The 15,137-nt window shown below is 41.9% G+C and overlaps 1 protein-coding gene across 2 annotated transcripts in view; it reads left to right on the forward strand.

The window, feature by feature from the left end:
- The window catches only part of LOC124712055, a 550,487-nt gene that overhangs the window by 290,850 nt on the left and 244,500 nt on the right, over window positions 1-15,137 (forward strand). For both annotated transcript variants that reach the window (XM_047242349.1, XM_047242350.1), the window contains exon 4: window positions 12,003-12,107. In XM_047242349.1, the coding sequence (XP_047098305.1) occupies window positions 12,003-12,107 (105 nt within the window). The remainder of the gene's footprint in view (window positions 1-12,002; window positions 12,108-15,137) is intronic.

Consider the following 15,137-nt stretch of genomic DNA (forward strand, 5'->3'; position numbering starts at 1 on the left):
AAATTTCGCTACACCCTGACTTAATTTAGCAAAAGAATTAATAAAACCGGAAAATCGAAAGTTAATTTAGTGACTGAAGTTAATAGTGAGCTTTCTTTCTGAAGCACATCGAAATTCAGTAAAATACAGTTAGTCTTGGACTACCTCAACAATCGTTTCAAAAGCTACTTGAATCTACGCAATTTAGAAATAAGAGATTTAACTTTGACCTTGAATTAAATGATTCTGAACAATTAACAATAGTAAAATGTAGTACGTACCAAGCTGAGCTGCAGTCACAGGTAAGCTAAAATACGGTAACAAAGCTCGCACTCTTAATTCGTGCTTGTGTAATCTGAATATTGTAGCCAGCTCTGAGATTTAAACTGAACTTTGAAATTAAAGCAGTGAAATGGAATTATGCTGGCGTTTGAATTTCAACGACACTCGGGTTCATTTCGGAAAAGGAAGGGACCCTGCTTGGCAATGCAATTGGGACAATGAGCAACAAAGGTTCATGCTAAGTTGCTGTAATTTTGCGAGGCAAATGGAACAAGATTAAAAGCTGAGGTCTGCCATACAGTTCTGAAACTTTACGTGGTTTTAGTCTTCCTTGTTGGTTGATTGAAGGTTTGAAGCCGTCGATCGAGGAGGTGGCGACAGTCACTCATTGTCGGCCGTCGCTGTTGCAGAAGCTGGATGTTGGCGCGCCTTCTTCTCGACACGGTCACCAGGCGAAACGGGCTCTTGATGTGCGCTAGTTAATGTTTCCCGTCCGCGACACCATGTCAGAAACTATCATCGCAAGTCGAGCGCAATTACATGCTGCCAAACCCCGAAAGCGCGGCAACTCGCGGGAGCGTCACACAACACACCTGCTCCACTCGCTACTCCCGCCACACCCCCACTGCCCAGCCCGCGCTCCACGCGGCAGAGTTAACCCTACCAAGGATCCTACACACTTTGATTCTTCACACGACCCATCGATGTAATCGTTCGATAGCAGTTTTCCCTTGGCAAGACCCAGCGTAAAAATACAAATAATATTTACGAAACAAACCAATTATACATCGACATAAGTGCATAAATATATATATATCAAAACAGCAAAACAATTACAATATATAAAGAGACAGAAATGTCATATCTTGAGGTAACCAAACAAGGAAAAAAATAATAGTACAATAGATGGAAATAGGAGGATATGCATTTCCGGCGTTACACGTGCCCCACATTGTCTGAGGATGTTCGTGTAACGTAAACAGACTCAGAAAATGTCCCAAAAAACAAACAGCGGAAATGCATATGCTCAAAACATCAACAAAATTTAGCATTCGTCTAATTAAGCATAAATCAATTTTTAGACAATAATAATTGAGTGGAGAAACTCCTAATCTTATTCCACTCTGTCATCTTGCACAAAATAAAACAGGTTGACAACATATCAAAATTCATAGAAAACATAGAAAACGGTTTAGCTATTCCAAAATCATTAAAATTCGTAACACTATAAGAAATGGAATACTATTTACAAAATTAATCAGAGCACATGGTCATAAAAACAGGTAGATGAAAATACGCAAATTAATTATTTATTACATAGAATACACATTTTATATAACCTTTTCGTAATTAATACGCTTGCCATGAGAGTCCACTTAATGCTAAACAAGAAAATAATATTCAGTAGATCGAAAAAAACATAAGTATTGACAGCAGAATTCTTTCACATCAGCTGTCCGGGAAGAAAAACTACTCCGCCTTTCGTACCCGCAAGTACAAAGAATGCCGAGAGCGGCACGGAGAGCCTATGGCGGCACAAGAGCCGACAGCGGCTCGCCTCGCCAGTATTGTTGCGCCCGCGTGTGCGGCACGCTTGATCTCACTCGCCCTTATGACGGCGTTTCCAGAACGTCCGTTTCACTGAATTCTTTAGGAAAAACTCACTCCCGAGTAATCTCAAGGAGTCCCTTAATACTATCACAGTGGATAACTCAACACTGTCCATCATCACACGCATGTACTAGCCTGAAACTTAAAACAGCGTCTAAGTACATCGGCAATGACTAGTAAATCACATATTTATGAAATCTTACAGCTATTTACAAAATCATATTTACATTCCTTAATCTACTGTGACTCAGCTGAAAACTTAAACTAGCAGCTTGGATTTTTCAGTTGATTAGATCATGATTAAATTGATTAAAATTAAATTGATTAATCAAAATTAATTACTTATTAATTAAAACTTCTTTAATGACCTTGGTCAGTCAAAAGCATGGCAATCTAGCAAATCGTTAAATCTTACACTCTATTTTACATACTGTACAAATTACCCATTCTGTGGTATTAATCAATCCTAGGTTGGTACAATTTCAAGTCTACAATATTCCGTAAGCATTTGTGTGAGGCATACCAATGACTTTATATGGTCCATTATAAACAAACTTAAATTTAGAGTTTTCATGGTCTATCTCGCTCGATTTCTCATGAGCTTTTACAAGTACTAAGTCTCCGATCGCAAACTTAGCAAAACGCGCTTTAGCGTCATGACGACGTATGCGAGCATCGGCTTTTAGCTTCATTACTTCTCGCAAACGATCTTTTTTCACACCAATACCAATGTCAATCCGTGGAGGGAATTTGATTATCTCTTCCACTAAACTTTTACTTCTGTCATCCAGCAGGATTTCCTCTGGAGAAAATCCCGTCGATTCATGTCTCAAGGTGTTCATAATTCTCTCAAATACTGCTACATATTTGCCCCATGCCCTATGGTTGTGATGGCAATAGGTACGGCACAGTCGGCCTAGCTCGCGCATATACCTCTCAGCGGGATTCCCAGCCGGACAATAAACTGAAATATGGATCACATCGACCCCATTACTTTCCATGCCTTCATTCCACAACTTAGAAGTAAATTGTGCCCCATTGTCTGATAGAATCGCCTTGGGCTTACCAATATGAACAAAATAATCGTTCACCAGCTTGCTATAGACCGCTTTGGCTGTAGCTTTCCTAATCGGGTATAGTTTGATGAACTTGGAAAAAGCTTCTAGCACTACTAAAATGTAGGCAAAGTTTCCTGATGACTTGGGCAAAGGTCCGTACAAGTCCACGCACAGTAACTCAAAGGTGTCGTTAGGCCTTATACTTTGCATAGGACCACGACTCGTACAGTTGGTAACCTTCACCTTCTGACATAAATCGCAAGTTTTCACTCTGTCAGTAACTCGTTTTAACATGTTGTTGAAATGCACTACTTCACTCAGCTTTTCCGTACATTTCTTTGGTCCACAGTGACCATACGCCAAATGGTAGTAGTCTATTATTTCCGTGACGTATTTGCTGGGCCAGCATACCCGCCAAATATTACTATCTTCACCCTTACGTATGTACAAGATATGATCGTATATCTTGTAATACTTCCTTAATTTCTCTCCTTCTGGACTCTTTTCATCATATCGGGTTTTCACCATATTTAAACAACCATCCTCGTTCTGATGACGACGTAGATTCTTACAAATGTTCATTATTAATTTACGTCCCTCAACTTCTTTAAAATAGTACAATTTGACCACTCCATCTGCCTCATCTTTCAATAGACCTTGATTAGACTCGGGCAACCGCGACAGCGCATCCGCTACGCAATTGTCGGTCCCTTTTACGTAACAGATGTCATAGTTAAATTGCTGTAAATACAGCGACCACCTAGTCAGTCTTTCGTGAAGTAGTTTACAATCCTTCAGATAAGTGAGCGCCTTATGGTCCGTATGAATAATCACCTTACGGTCCCATAGGTAACCCTTGAACTTCTTGAATCCCCACACGATAGCGAGACACTCTTTCTCAGAAATCGTGTAGTTTCGCTCACTTTTTGATAAAGTTCGACTCGCGAACGCTATCGTCCGGTGTTCCTTATCCACTCCTTTACCAACTTCTTGGAACAGTTCTACCCCCACCCCGTAATTCGACGAATCCGTTCCCAGATGGAAGGGTAGCGATAAATCAGGATGAAATAGTATGTTAGATCTTAACAACTCGTCTTTTAATCTCTCGAAAGCGGTCTGACACCCGTCAGTCCACACAAACGGAACATTTTTGCGTAAGAGGTTATTCAAATTTTCATCATTAAACACTTGTCCTTTTACAAATTTACGGTAAAATCCTGTGAGCCCTAGAAAACTTTTTAACTGTTTCCTAGACTTGGGTGGAGGACAATTCCTTATTGCCTCTAGTTTCTCTGGGTCTTTCGTAATACCAGCAGTGGTAATTACATGCCCTAAAAATTTCAGTTCCTGCTTCACAAATTCGCATTTCTTTAGCTTTAGAGTCATTCCGCCACGGCGCAATGCTCTAAAACTTCATCTAACAGGTCACAATGGTCATGACAAGTGGCATTGGCCAACAATAGGTCGTCAACATATACAGTTAATCTTGAACTCGAAGCCGGTCCTAGCACTTTATCTAGGGCCCTGATGAATACGGACACAGATATATTAAGTCCAAACGGCAGTACTCTATACTGATAACACCTGCCCGCAAACAAGAAGGCGGTGTATGGCCTAGATTCTTCTTCGAGTTCTATTTGCCAGTAACTAGCTGTCAGATCGAGGCTAGTCATGAACTTAACGTCATGAAAACGTTGCAAAATCTCCTCCATACTCTCTGGTCTGTCTGTTTCACGTTGAACGACCCTATTCAACGTGCGTGCGTCAATCACAATACGCACACTACCATCCCGTTTTGCTACAATGACCAAACCGTTATTGTATGGACTTGTACTTCTTTCAATCACTCCCCATTCGATCATCTTATCTATCTCCCGTTGCACTGCTTCCTTTTTGGACAGAGGTATAGCATACGGTCTCACGAAGAATGGTTCGTGCGGAATTACATGCAACTTGCATTTATATCCTTCCACAAGACCCGGTTTGTCTGAAAACACACTCTTATTCCTCATCATCACTTCATACAGGCCTCGTCTTTGTTCGTGTGTTACGTTTGACATACCGTCTACAATACTTTCCAATTCAGTTTCTACACTATTGTCAGTGCCGAAATTCCTCACATTACAGTAGTTCAAATTCATACCTCCATCAATACCATTCGGCCAGTTAACAATGTGTATAGGCTGGTATTGCCTATGCACACCGTCTCCTGCCTCGTCAAAGCTAACTACTATCGTTTTATCTAGTGACATACATGTCAAAGTTTTGCTTTCGCAGTTAATCACTGCACGGTACTTTAATAGCCAATCTAACCCGATAATTACTTCCGTAGTTAAGTCTGGCACGACGACAAACTCTTGTTCAAATCGTGCCCCACATATCTCGAAGTTGAAAAAAATCTGTTTTGTGACCGGTTTACTGGCCTTCCCAGTAGCACCGATAATTTTCACTCCTGTTACTGGCATAACTACGATGCCAGGTCTGTCTTTCAGTAACTCAAATATTTTCCCAGATATAGCACTCAATTCTGCACCAGTGTCAATCAACACGTTTAGTTGTAGGTCGTGCATATTAACAGACACTACTATCTGTCTACACTTGTCCTCGACAGTTTCTTTATTTTCCCACAGTAAATCCTCGTCTATATCCAGGTCATTCCAGAAAAAACCATCCGGCTTTGATCCTAAATCCGATTTATCTGGCGGCTTTTTCAGCCTCTGTTTACTTACAGTTTTAATTTCAACAAGTTTGTCCTGAGGCTTAGTCTGTAGCTTCGCCTCCAATACCGAAACCTTTTCCTGTAACTCGTCAACTAGTGAGTGTTGCTTTGCTATCAATTCACTAATTGTCACCTTTGTTGATTCCTCTTTGGCCAGATTGATCTCATCTGCCAATCTACCTGGAGAGATGTGCCCAGTAGTATCTGCAATTACTTCCTCTGGATCTGCGCAACCCACACTGCTACCGTCTGACCGTATAACGTCAGCTCTAACCTCGTACACGCTGTAATCTATGTGCTTTTCTACCAATCGTGTCCGGCTACCACTAAAATTTTCATAATCTTTCTCCTTAATACTCTCGCAATGTTTAAACTGGATGTTCGCGTCGGATGGGTCGGCTACTTCTACCACTACAACTTTCGGTAAAGTCTGCCGGTTAGGGCCAGAACTTTCCGTTACTACTTCAACATCTAACTCCTGTGGGACGAAACACGACGAATCTTGCTCGTGCTCCCCCTTAACATCAACTATTTCTAGTAAAGTCTGCCGATTAGGGCCAGAACTTTCTATCATTTCACAAGCACTATCTTCCTGCGGGACGAGACGCGGCAAATTCTGCCCGCGCTCTCCATAAATACTTCTCCCGTACAGGCCCCTATAATCTCTTAGTTCGTCGTATAAGCGACCGAACTGCCTTAACCAGACCTCATCCCTCTCTGCATCCCCTCGCTCGATGACGGACGTTTTATCCGACATCTGATCTTCTCTCAACAATTGCGAATCATTCTTAAACTCAATCTCCAGTTCCGCTGTGGGTATTACAGCTGGCACCTTATAATCGATTTCCGGAACACTACTTAAATTGTTCTCACAGACAGTGAATGTACCTTCTACTGCCGTGTATACAGCTGATCTACTACTTGTGGGCGCACTCCTTTCTCCCAATACTGGCACACTCTCCCGCCGTTGATTATTCCATACGGAATTTTCATAACGACGACACCTCGGTTTTCTCCTGTTATTGGGCCGCCAAAATTTCTCCACGCCCGCTCGGCCCCTCACCGGCGCGGCTAATGGTTTCCCTGTCTCGTCCCAGCAGATACGCTCCCCGGATGCTGCTGAGGCGGCTGATCACACCCTCTGGCGTTATTACTATTCTGTGAAGCCCGTATCACGTTAGTATGATACTGGTTTCTGTCATTCCTGTTATTATTTGCATTGTACCGATTGTTATTACGGTCCGAACCATTATTGTTATTGCTGCGGTATGCATTATTCCCATGGTTATCGTTGTTATGGTTGGGGTGGTACCCGTTGTTGTTACCACGGCCTCTACCACTGTCGCGATTATTGCGCCAATTGTCCTCGTCCTCAACTCTTTCCAGGAAATCATTGATTGTCCTGTAATTGCTTCCTACGTAGCGTTTCGTATCATCTGGAAGCTTCTTGTAGAGTTCCCAGACTATTTCGGATTCCGTGCGGCGATCACGCAAATATTCCAACTTGCGGATCCAGCCCTCACAAAACTCCCTCATCGAACCGCGCGAATTCGCATCGAAAGGCCTCGATACGACAAATTCGCGCCAGACACTTTGCTGTTTTTGCTCTGACCAGTATTCAGCCAGAAACAAATTTTTAAACTCGTCAAAAGTCACGTTCGTAATGTCGAGGTTTAAGCCCCAACGCTTGGCATCACCAGCCAGCACATCAATAACCGCATTAATTTTTCTCTCATTAGTCCATGATCTGGGTAAAACTCTTTCACAATTTTTAATGAAATCCGTCGCGTGTATACCGCCTTTTTTCAAGGGGTCGAACCGCTCCTCTTTCGTCAACAATTCCGAACTATGTGCACAGATTGGCACATAGCTCTGTTTTTCGTCAAGTTTCTTTTCTAATTCCGACACTCTCGTAATTACTTGGCAAGTGGTTGTCGCAAGCGTTTCCACTTCCCTCTTTTTCTCTTCGCAGGTATTAGCCTGCTCCCTCACTTTAGTGTCTACTTCGGACACTAAAGCCTTTAAAGTTTCCACCTTCTGTTGATCCTCTTTTTTCACTAATCGAATTTGTTCCGTCACCTTATTCTCAATGATCGGAGCAACTGCTTCTCCTACACTTTTCTCGATTCTGCTAATTTCGGAATCAAAACGAGTATTTATGCTCGCAATTTCCGCCTGAACGCCTATCATTTCCTGTTTAAGATTACCGATTTCGGTATTAATTACAACAATATCTTCTTTGATTTTATCAACTTTTGTATTAACAACTCCAACATTGTTGTTAACAACATTAATAGCTTTGTTCTGATTGTCTAGCTTTCGTTCAATCTTTTCAGACTGAGCTTCTTGCTTGGCAGACAGAGCTATAATTTCTGCCGATTGACTCTTGATTTCATTAATCAAAACATTCAATAAATCAGTTAAATTCCCGGAGACTACCGGTTTTACTTCCGTAGCTGGTTCCTCTATACATGTTCCCCCGTATTCATCATCAAGGGGTACAGATTTGATTTTCGCTTCCGATTCCGAAACATTTTCTAAAGTTTGGAATTCCATTTCTGCTCTTTGTTGCGTTTCGGCGGTCGCGTCTTTCATGCTAGCCGCCTGCCCCTGAACAATGGGAACCGCCGTGCGCGTTTCCCACTGTTCGACCGATTGTTCCGTATCCAAGTCTACCAAATTTTGGCAATTGTTGCCTTCACTCATTTTAATATTTTTCAATATAAATGCCAAATCTCAAAATTAATTAGGATTACTCCCACTACTTATTCTCGCTGACGTAACGGCCTGTACGTAACCAGTACTTTGTTACGAGATTTGCAACATACAAAATTCGTGTCCAGAACAACCTCAAATCCGAAGATTGTCCTATCACCAGGTCGCCACGTGTAACCTCCCCCTCACTTACCGACCTTAATGACAGTGAAAAATGAAACCGCGTGTACCTAATGGGAGTTTTGGAAAAGCAATCGTCACCGAAGTTAACCTGTCGGTAAAGAGGGAGGAAAGGGTTACATCTAAATGAAAGGAAATGTGCTAATGAAACCGGTGGAAATTAATTTTGAAAAGGGGTAGAGTTAATAAAGAAGGTAAATGTGCAGCCGTTACGTTAACAATTAACTAGCGGTAATTAGGTATTTGAGATTTGGGGGAAATCACGGTCGCCAGTCCTAAGGACAATTACTATAGTAACTGAAAAAGAAAGATTATTACACATATAATTAGCACTAGAAGCGTGGCAACTGAAGGTTGACACGTGTAGTGTGAAAACTGAAAGTTTGTCAGAAGTAATAAATTTCGCTACACCCTGACTTAATTTAGCAAAAGAATTAATAAAACCGGAAAATCGAAAGTTAATTTAGTGACTGAAGTTAATAGTGAGCTTTCTTTCTGAAGCACATCGAAATTCAGTAAAATACAGTTAGTCTTGGACTACCTCAACAATCGTTTCAAAAGCTACTTGAATCTACGCAATTTAGAAATAAGAGATTTAACTTTGACCTTGAATTAAATGATTCTGAACAATTAACAATAGTAAAATGTAGTACGTACCAAGCTGAGCTGCAGTCACAGGTAAGCTAAAATACGGTAACAAAGCTCGCACTCTTAATTCGTGCTTGTGTAATCTGAATATTGTAGCCAGCTCTGAGATTTAAACTGAACTTTGAAATTAAAGCAGTGAAATGGAATTATGCTGGCGTTTGAATTTCAACGACACTCGGGTTCATTTCGGAAAAGGAAGGGACCCTGCTTGGCAATGCAATTGGGACAATGAGCAACAAAGGTTCATGCTAAGTTGCTGTAATTTTGCGAGGCAAATGGAACAAGATTAAAAGCTGAGGTCTGCCATACAGTTCTGAAACTTTACGTGGTTTTAGTCTTCCTTGTTGGTTGATTGAAGGTTTGAAGCCGTCGATCGAGGAGGTGGCGACAGTCACTCATTGTCGGCCGTCGCTGTTGCAGAAGCTGGATGTTGGCGCGCCTTCTTCTCGACACGGTCACCAGGCGAAACGGGCTCTTGATGTGCGCTAGTTAATGTTTCCCGTCCGCGACACCATGTCAGAAACTATCATCGCAAGTCGAGCGCAATTACATGCTGCCAAACCCCGAAAGCGCGGCAACTCGCGGGAGCGTCACACAACACACCTGCTCCACTCGCTACTCCCGCCACACCCCCACTGCCCAGCCCGCGCTCCACGCGGCAGAGTTAACCCTACCAAGGATCCTACACACTTTGATTCTTCACACGACCCATCGATGTAATCGTTCGATAGCAGTTTTCCCTTGGCAAGACCCAGCGTAAAAATACAAATAATATTTACGAAACAAACCAATTATACATCGACATAAGTGCATAAATATATATATATCAAAACAGTAAAACAATTACAATATATAAAGAGACAGAAATGTCATATCTTGAGGTAACCAAACAAGGAAAAAAATAATAGTACAATAGATGGAAATAGGAGGATATGCATTTCCGGCGTTACAGACTGTGTGACACTTTTCTGTAAACGTCCGTTGAATGAGAACGGTAATTTCAGCTACAACCCTGGCACTCTTTCACAGCAGTAATCTGTCTGCTGCGGATTTATTCTCTCGTTCACTTTCATTTCTCACTTATCCGTAATAACACAAACGCAACAGTTTGTTGCTCGAAACGCAACATTCGGATACACATTTGAAAATTCATAAGAAGTCGGATAGGATGGTAATGGCAGTACATCTCCACTTTGTCCAAAATAGTAGTGCGGGCTTCGTACACCTTCGCAGACACACTCGTCGATGAGTTTGTGATTAATTTTCTGTATAAGCAGTAATATCGTCTCATTGAAGAACGATACTTCGAATCTACAGAGGAACGCGTACTTAATGACCGTTTTTGACATGTTAAACCCGTATGCCAGGCAGCGTTTCACTTCACAAAATACTCTACCCACACGTAGGAACACGTATCACAGCCCGGCACGAAACAATGATCTGCCAGTACTCTTGTTTTTCATGCACCATGAACACCCTGCCTTTTACCTTGCTGGATTAGAGCCCCTGGAAAGGAAAAGACAGGTCTGAGAGTGCTGCATGCACAGCCTAGGAACTAATTCCAGCTCTTATTTTCAGTCTATCTAGAAGATTAGTCCCACAACAACTCTCAATAGTGGTCATCTGAAGCCTGTGACTAGTGGATAAGCGTCATTGTCAAGTGGAAGCTTTGAATTTGCCAGTGAGGGCCTCAGTAGAGTTTATGCCATGGAAGACAGAGATCTACGTTAATTTTCCGGTCGGGCATACGGATTTCTTTCTTCACGTAGTCTTACTCTACAATCGATACTGTACCAGTACTCACTTAAAAATTGCAAGTAAAAAGTACGGACAGATTGTCTTTTTTTATTCACATGGTTACTTGTAATTTGATGCAGTAGGTAACACAGTAATACACGTAAAAAAGCACCTCCGTCCCTGGTTCGTTTCTATACTGTCTTTCGTCTAAACGTAAGTTTTTAGAAACATCATGATCAGTTTTAGGTCAGTGGGTCAAGCAGTAGATTTGTTTTGTTGAAGGATACTTTCTTCCTCTATCTTAGGTAGTCCTTTGTGTGTTGATTGTTGTGTGTCTCCTACAAAATTTTGTGACTACCCCAATTTTGATATTCAGCTGTAAAATTTAGTTTTAGTTGCTTAATTACTTCCGTGGTATGCAAATAAACACTAGAGAAAAGCTACAACCCTGCTTCACAATTTGTTTTCAGGCTGCAAATTTTATGTCTCCATTTTATAATCAGTGCGAATAAATGTTTTGCCTCGACATCCGTTCAGAAATTTTGAAAAGTTATTGAAATTTACAGTCTCGATATCTATGTTCAATATGAAGACATAATGTTTTATTATTCCTTTTACAATTTTAATGTTTTACTTCTCGTCTGTAATCCACTTTATCTGGAAATAAACTGATTATTGTTCTGTTTTTCTTTTTGTGCCCTTTCCGAAAAAAACTATGCCTAGTACTGTGATGCTCAAAGTCATGTATAAATTGATTTGTAGTGTGTGTTGCTAGTAGAAAATTTGCCATAATGGTACACTGGAGATTGTATGTTTACCTCCTCTGTACTGACGTCTCCTGAAATAGTTTTCCCAGCTTTTCCTACACGAGAGTAACATGTCATCAACTGTTCCGTAACATGAAAAGTTTTTCCAAAGAGACCTGTAAAACCGGTGAATATATTAGTGGTGTAGAGTACCCAGTTTACTGGAGTTTAGGTTTAGTTAAATTTTGAATGCAAATAATATTGCGGACAGTCTTATGACAAAGGCAGATATTTTTCAGTACATAAGCGATTTTGTTTTGTTCGCAGCCGCCATTGCCCAGCGTCTGGCAGCGAAAGTGTCAGAGTTTGATCGCCAGGAAGAGCTCAGGTGGCAAGCCGCTGCCAACGCCGCAGCAGCCGCCGCCGGCCACGGTGAGTGTTTGAGACCCACAGTTCTCTCCAAGAGTTTCAACTCGCTCTGTGTTCCTGCCACTGCCGAATCCACACATCTACATTGTTCACACCCATCAAAGGTGACGGACAATAATACTGTCCAACAGTATAGTGGCTTGGAGAATGAGATTTTCTCTCGGCAGCTATGAGTGTGCGCTGGTATGAAACTTCCTGGCAGATTAAAACTGCATGCCATACCGAGACTCGAACGCGGGACCTTTGCCTTTCGCGGGCAAGTGCTCTAGGAGACGAGGTACTGTCGGAAGTAGAGCTATGAAGACGGGGCGTGAGTCGTGCTTGGGTAGCTCAGATGGTAGAGCACTTGCGCGTGAAAGGCAAAGGTCCCGAGTTCGACTCTCGGTCCGGCACACAGTTTTAATCTGCCAGGAAGTTTCAGTATAGTGGCTTGTCTGAAAAACCGACAATTGTCGGGGAAAATGAATTTACAAGAAAAGTTAGGGGATTCAGGAAGAAGGGTTTTCTCTGATACAGCATTGCTGCTCAGTTGTCCTGATGATGGCTAATCGTGGCTTCTATCGTTTAACAGTATAAAGTTTTTGTGCTTGCTCCCATCAAAATAACAGACAACAAAAAAGCTCCATCAGTGTCTCCCGATGAAATATAATTTTTTCCAAATTCTGTGTTACAATGGGGTGGGTGTCGTGGCGGGGGGGGGGGGGGGATGGAGGAGGGGAGACAAATGAACAGTTCGTTACCGAGCGAGATGGCGCAGTGGTTAGCACACTGGACTCGCATTAGAGAGGGCGACGGTTCAAACCCGCACCGGCCATCCTGATTTAGGTTTTCCCTGAATCCTGTTCCTTTGAAAGGGGACGGCCGACTTCGTTCCCCATCCTTCCCTAATCAGATGGGACCAATGATCTCGTAGTTTGGTCCCCTCCCCTAAATCAACCAACCAACCAACCAACCAACCAACAGTTCGTTGATGGAAAGAAATAAGAAATATACCGAGTCATTTTCTAAGAATTACTGTGAGTTTCCGTTTCGGAAACTGTCGACTGAGCGGTCACGCAGTGAAAACTGAAGAATTACATTGAAATGTAGTATTTTTACTCGGCTACCTTCGGCGCGCTCACTAGTGGTGGATTCTCTGTTTCCAGATCTACATGATTGTGAAAGCGACGGATGCAATGTGCGCGTGAAAACTGGTCTCGGGTTTTGAACTTTTCATTCGCTTAAAAACAAATATGGATTTTTGTTTTTAATTTTGTGAATAACATGCATACGGATGCCAATCTTTTGTAGATCAGCATTGAATATTTAGTCTTCAGTTCCGTTTTATTAATGTCATTGTAAAAGTAGTACCTTGCCGACTTTATCGCTGTTGTACCGTGAGTAAGCCTACCTTGATTCGAGGAAAACATTCACCGCCGCCATTGAGTTGTGTAGGAAACAACATGATGATGAGTGGCTTCGCCGTGCCGGCCGTTGTGTCCGAGCGGTTCTAGGCACTTCAGTCTGGAACCGCGCGACCGCTACGGTCGCAGGTTCGAATCCTGCCTCGGGCATGGATGTGTGTGATGTCCTTAGAATTACTTAAACCTAACTAACGTAAGTTCTAGGGGCTGATGTCCTCAGATGTTAAGTCCCATAGTGCTCAGAGCCATTTGAACAGGCTTCGCGTGTACTGTCACGGCTTGGAACAGCGGATAAACAGGCCTCAGTGCTGTAAGTCTGTCGCTAATTCAGCGCTCGACAACGACAATCGGAGAGCAGCGGTACCATCCAGAACTGGCTCCTTGTCCACCACCCCGTGAGTACACCACTACCAGGGCACAGAAATTGAAAGAAAAAGGGCGTTCGTGCGGGGACGCTGCCGTTGGACGTCGAAGAATCTAAACGTTTCCCGCGGACCGATGACACACTGTACACGTTGGTTCATAATGACGGCGGGATACGAAAACCACATGAGGCGATGCTAACATCGTGTACTGTTCGGGCAGGTGTTGGGTGCTGAAATGTTCTTATATCCCAACTTCCGTGGAGTTGCGTCGGAAACGTTTATTTGCGGACCAGGAGTTGTCCTCAGTACTGCTGTACCATGACATGAGTCTAAAGAAGTGTTGGCATCACATACGGTCACGATAACGTTTCCAGCTTGTTCCTAGTAACGCCCGCCGATAATCTCTCCCATAAACAAAAGGGGATAACAGTTTAAAGTGAAAAAGGAAAAAATCACACGAAACATTACACTTCCAGTTTCTACGGAAAAAAATTTACATAAATGACTTCAATCATGTCCGGTCAGATTGGTCACTTTCGTCAAACACCATCTTAGGGATGGCGGTTATCACCGAGGAAACCCGTTCAACTATACCGTTTTTTTTTTTTTCATATCCAGTTTAACGTGACTGTTAAAACTTTTCAAAACAACGGGTTTCTGAAATAACCGATTTTCGGTTTTTTATTGCTACTATTCTAGCAATAAACGCAGACATCGAACAAAGATTGAAAAGATCTGAGACTCCATCAGGCTTTTGCATTATATGTTCCAAGGTAGGTAAAACCAAGATATCAAAAAGTAGATAAATAAAAGAAAACGTATTGCGTATACTGTGCGTTCCTTTTCTTGAAAAAAAAAAAAAAAAAAAGGTAATGACGGGTCGAATAGCACAAAACATTCACCTAATCGAAGATGACACTATTCGGAAATTACGAGTAGTTAGTGCTAAAAGGTGAAAACTGGAGTTTCGAAAATCTATTTTTCGTGGCAAGTTGTCCATTTCTAATGGCTACAAGCAGATAAACATCTATGAGGACACAGCAGTTCAGCTATTTTTATGGTAAACTGTGAATGAATTGTTAATTTTTTAATTTATTACTGTTTCCATAACATCCTTGTTTATTTATTATCTCGTAGAAGTGACAGACACATAATAACTTATGTGCAAAATTTTAGAGTTTCCTTTAATTACTTCGAATGAAAAACCCGTTTTAACCGAATATATCTTTGCTTTTTAGAGAGAATTTGAAAACAATTGTTTTTTT

The sequence above is a fragment of the Schistocerca piceifrons genome, chromosome 8 (assembly GCF_021461385.2).
Source record: "Schistocerca piceifrons isolate TAMUIC-IGC-003096 chromosome 8, iqSchPice1.1, whole genome shotgun sequence".
NCBI lineage: Eukaryota > Metazoa > Arthropoda > Insecta > Orthoptera > Acrididae > Schistocerca > Schistocerca piceifrons.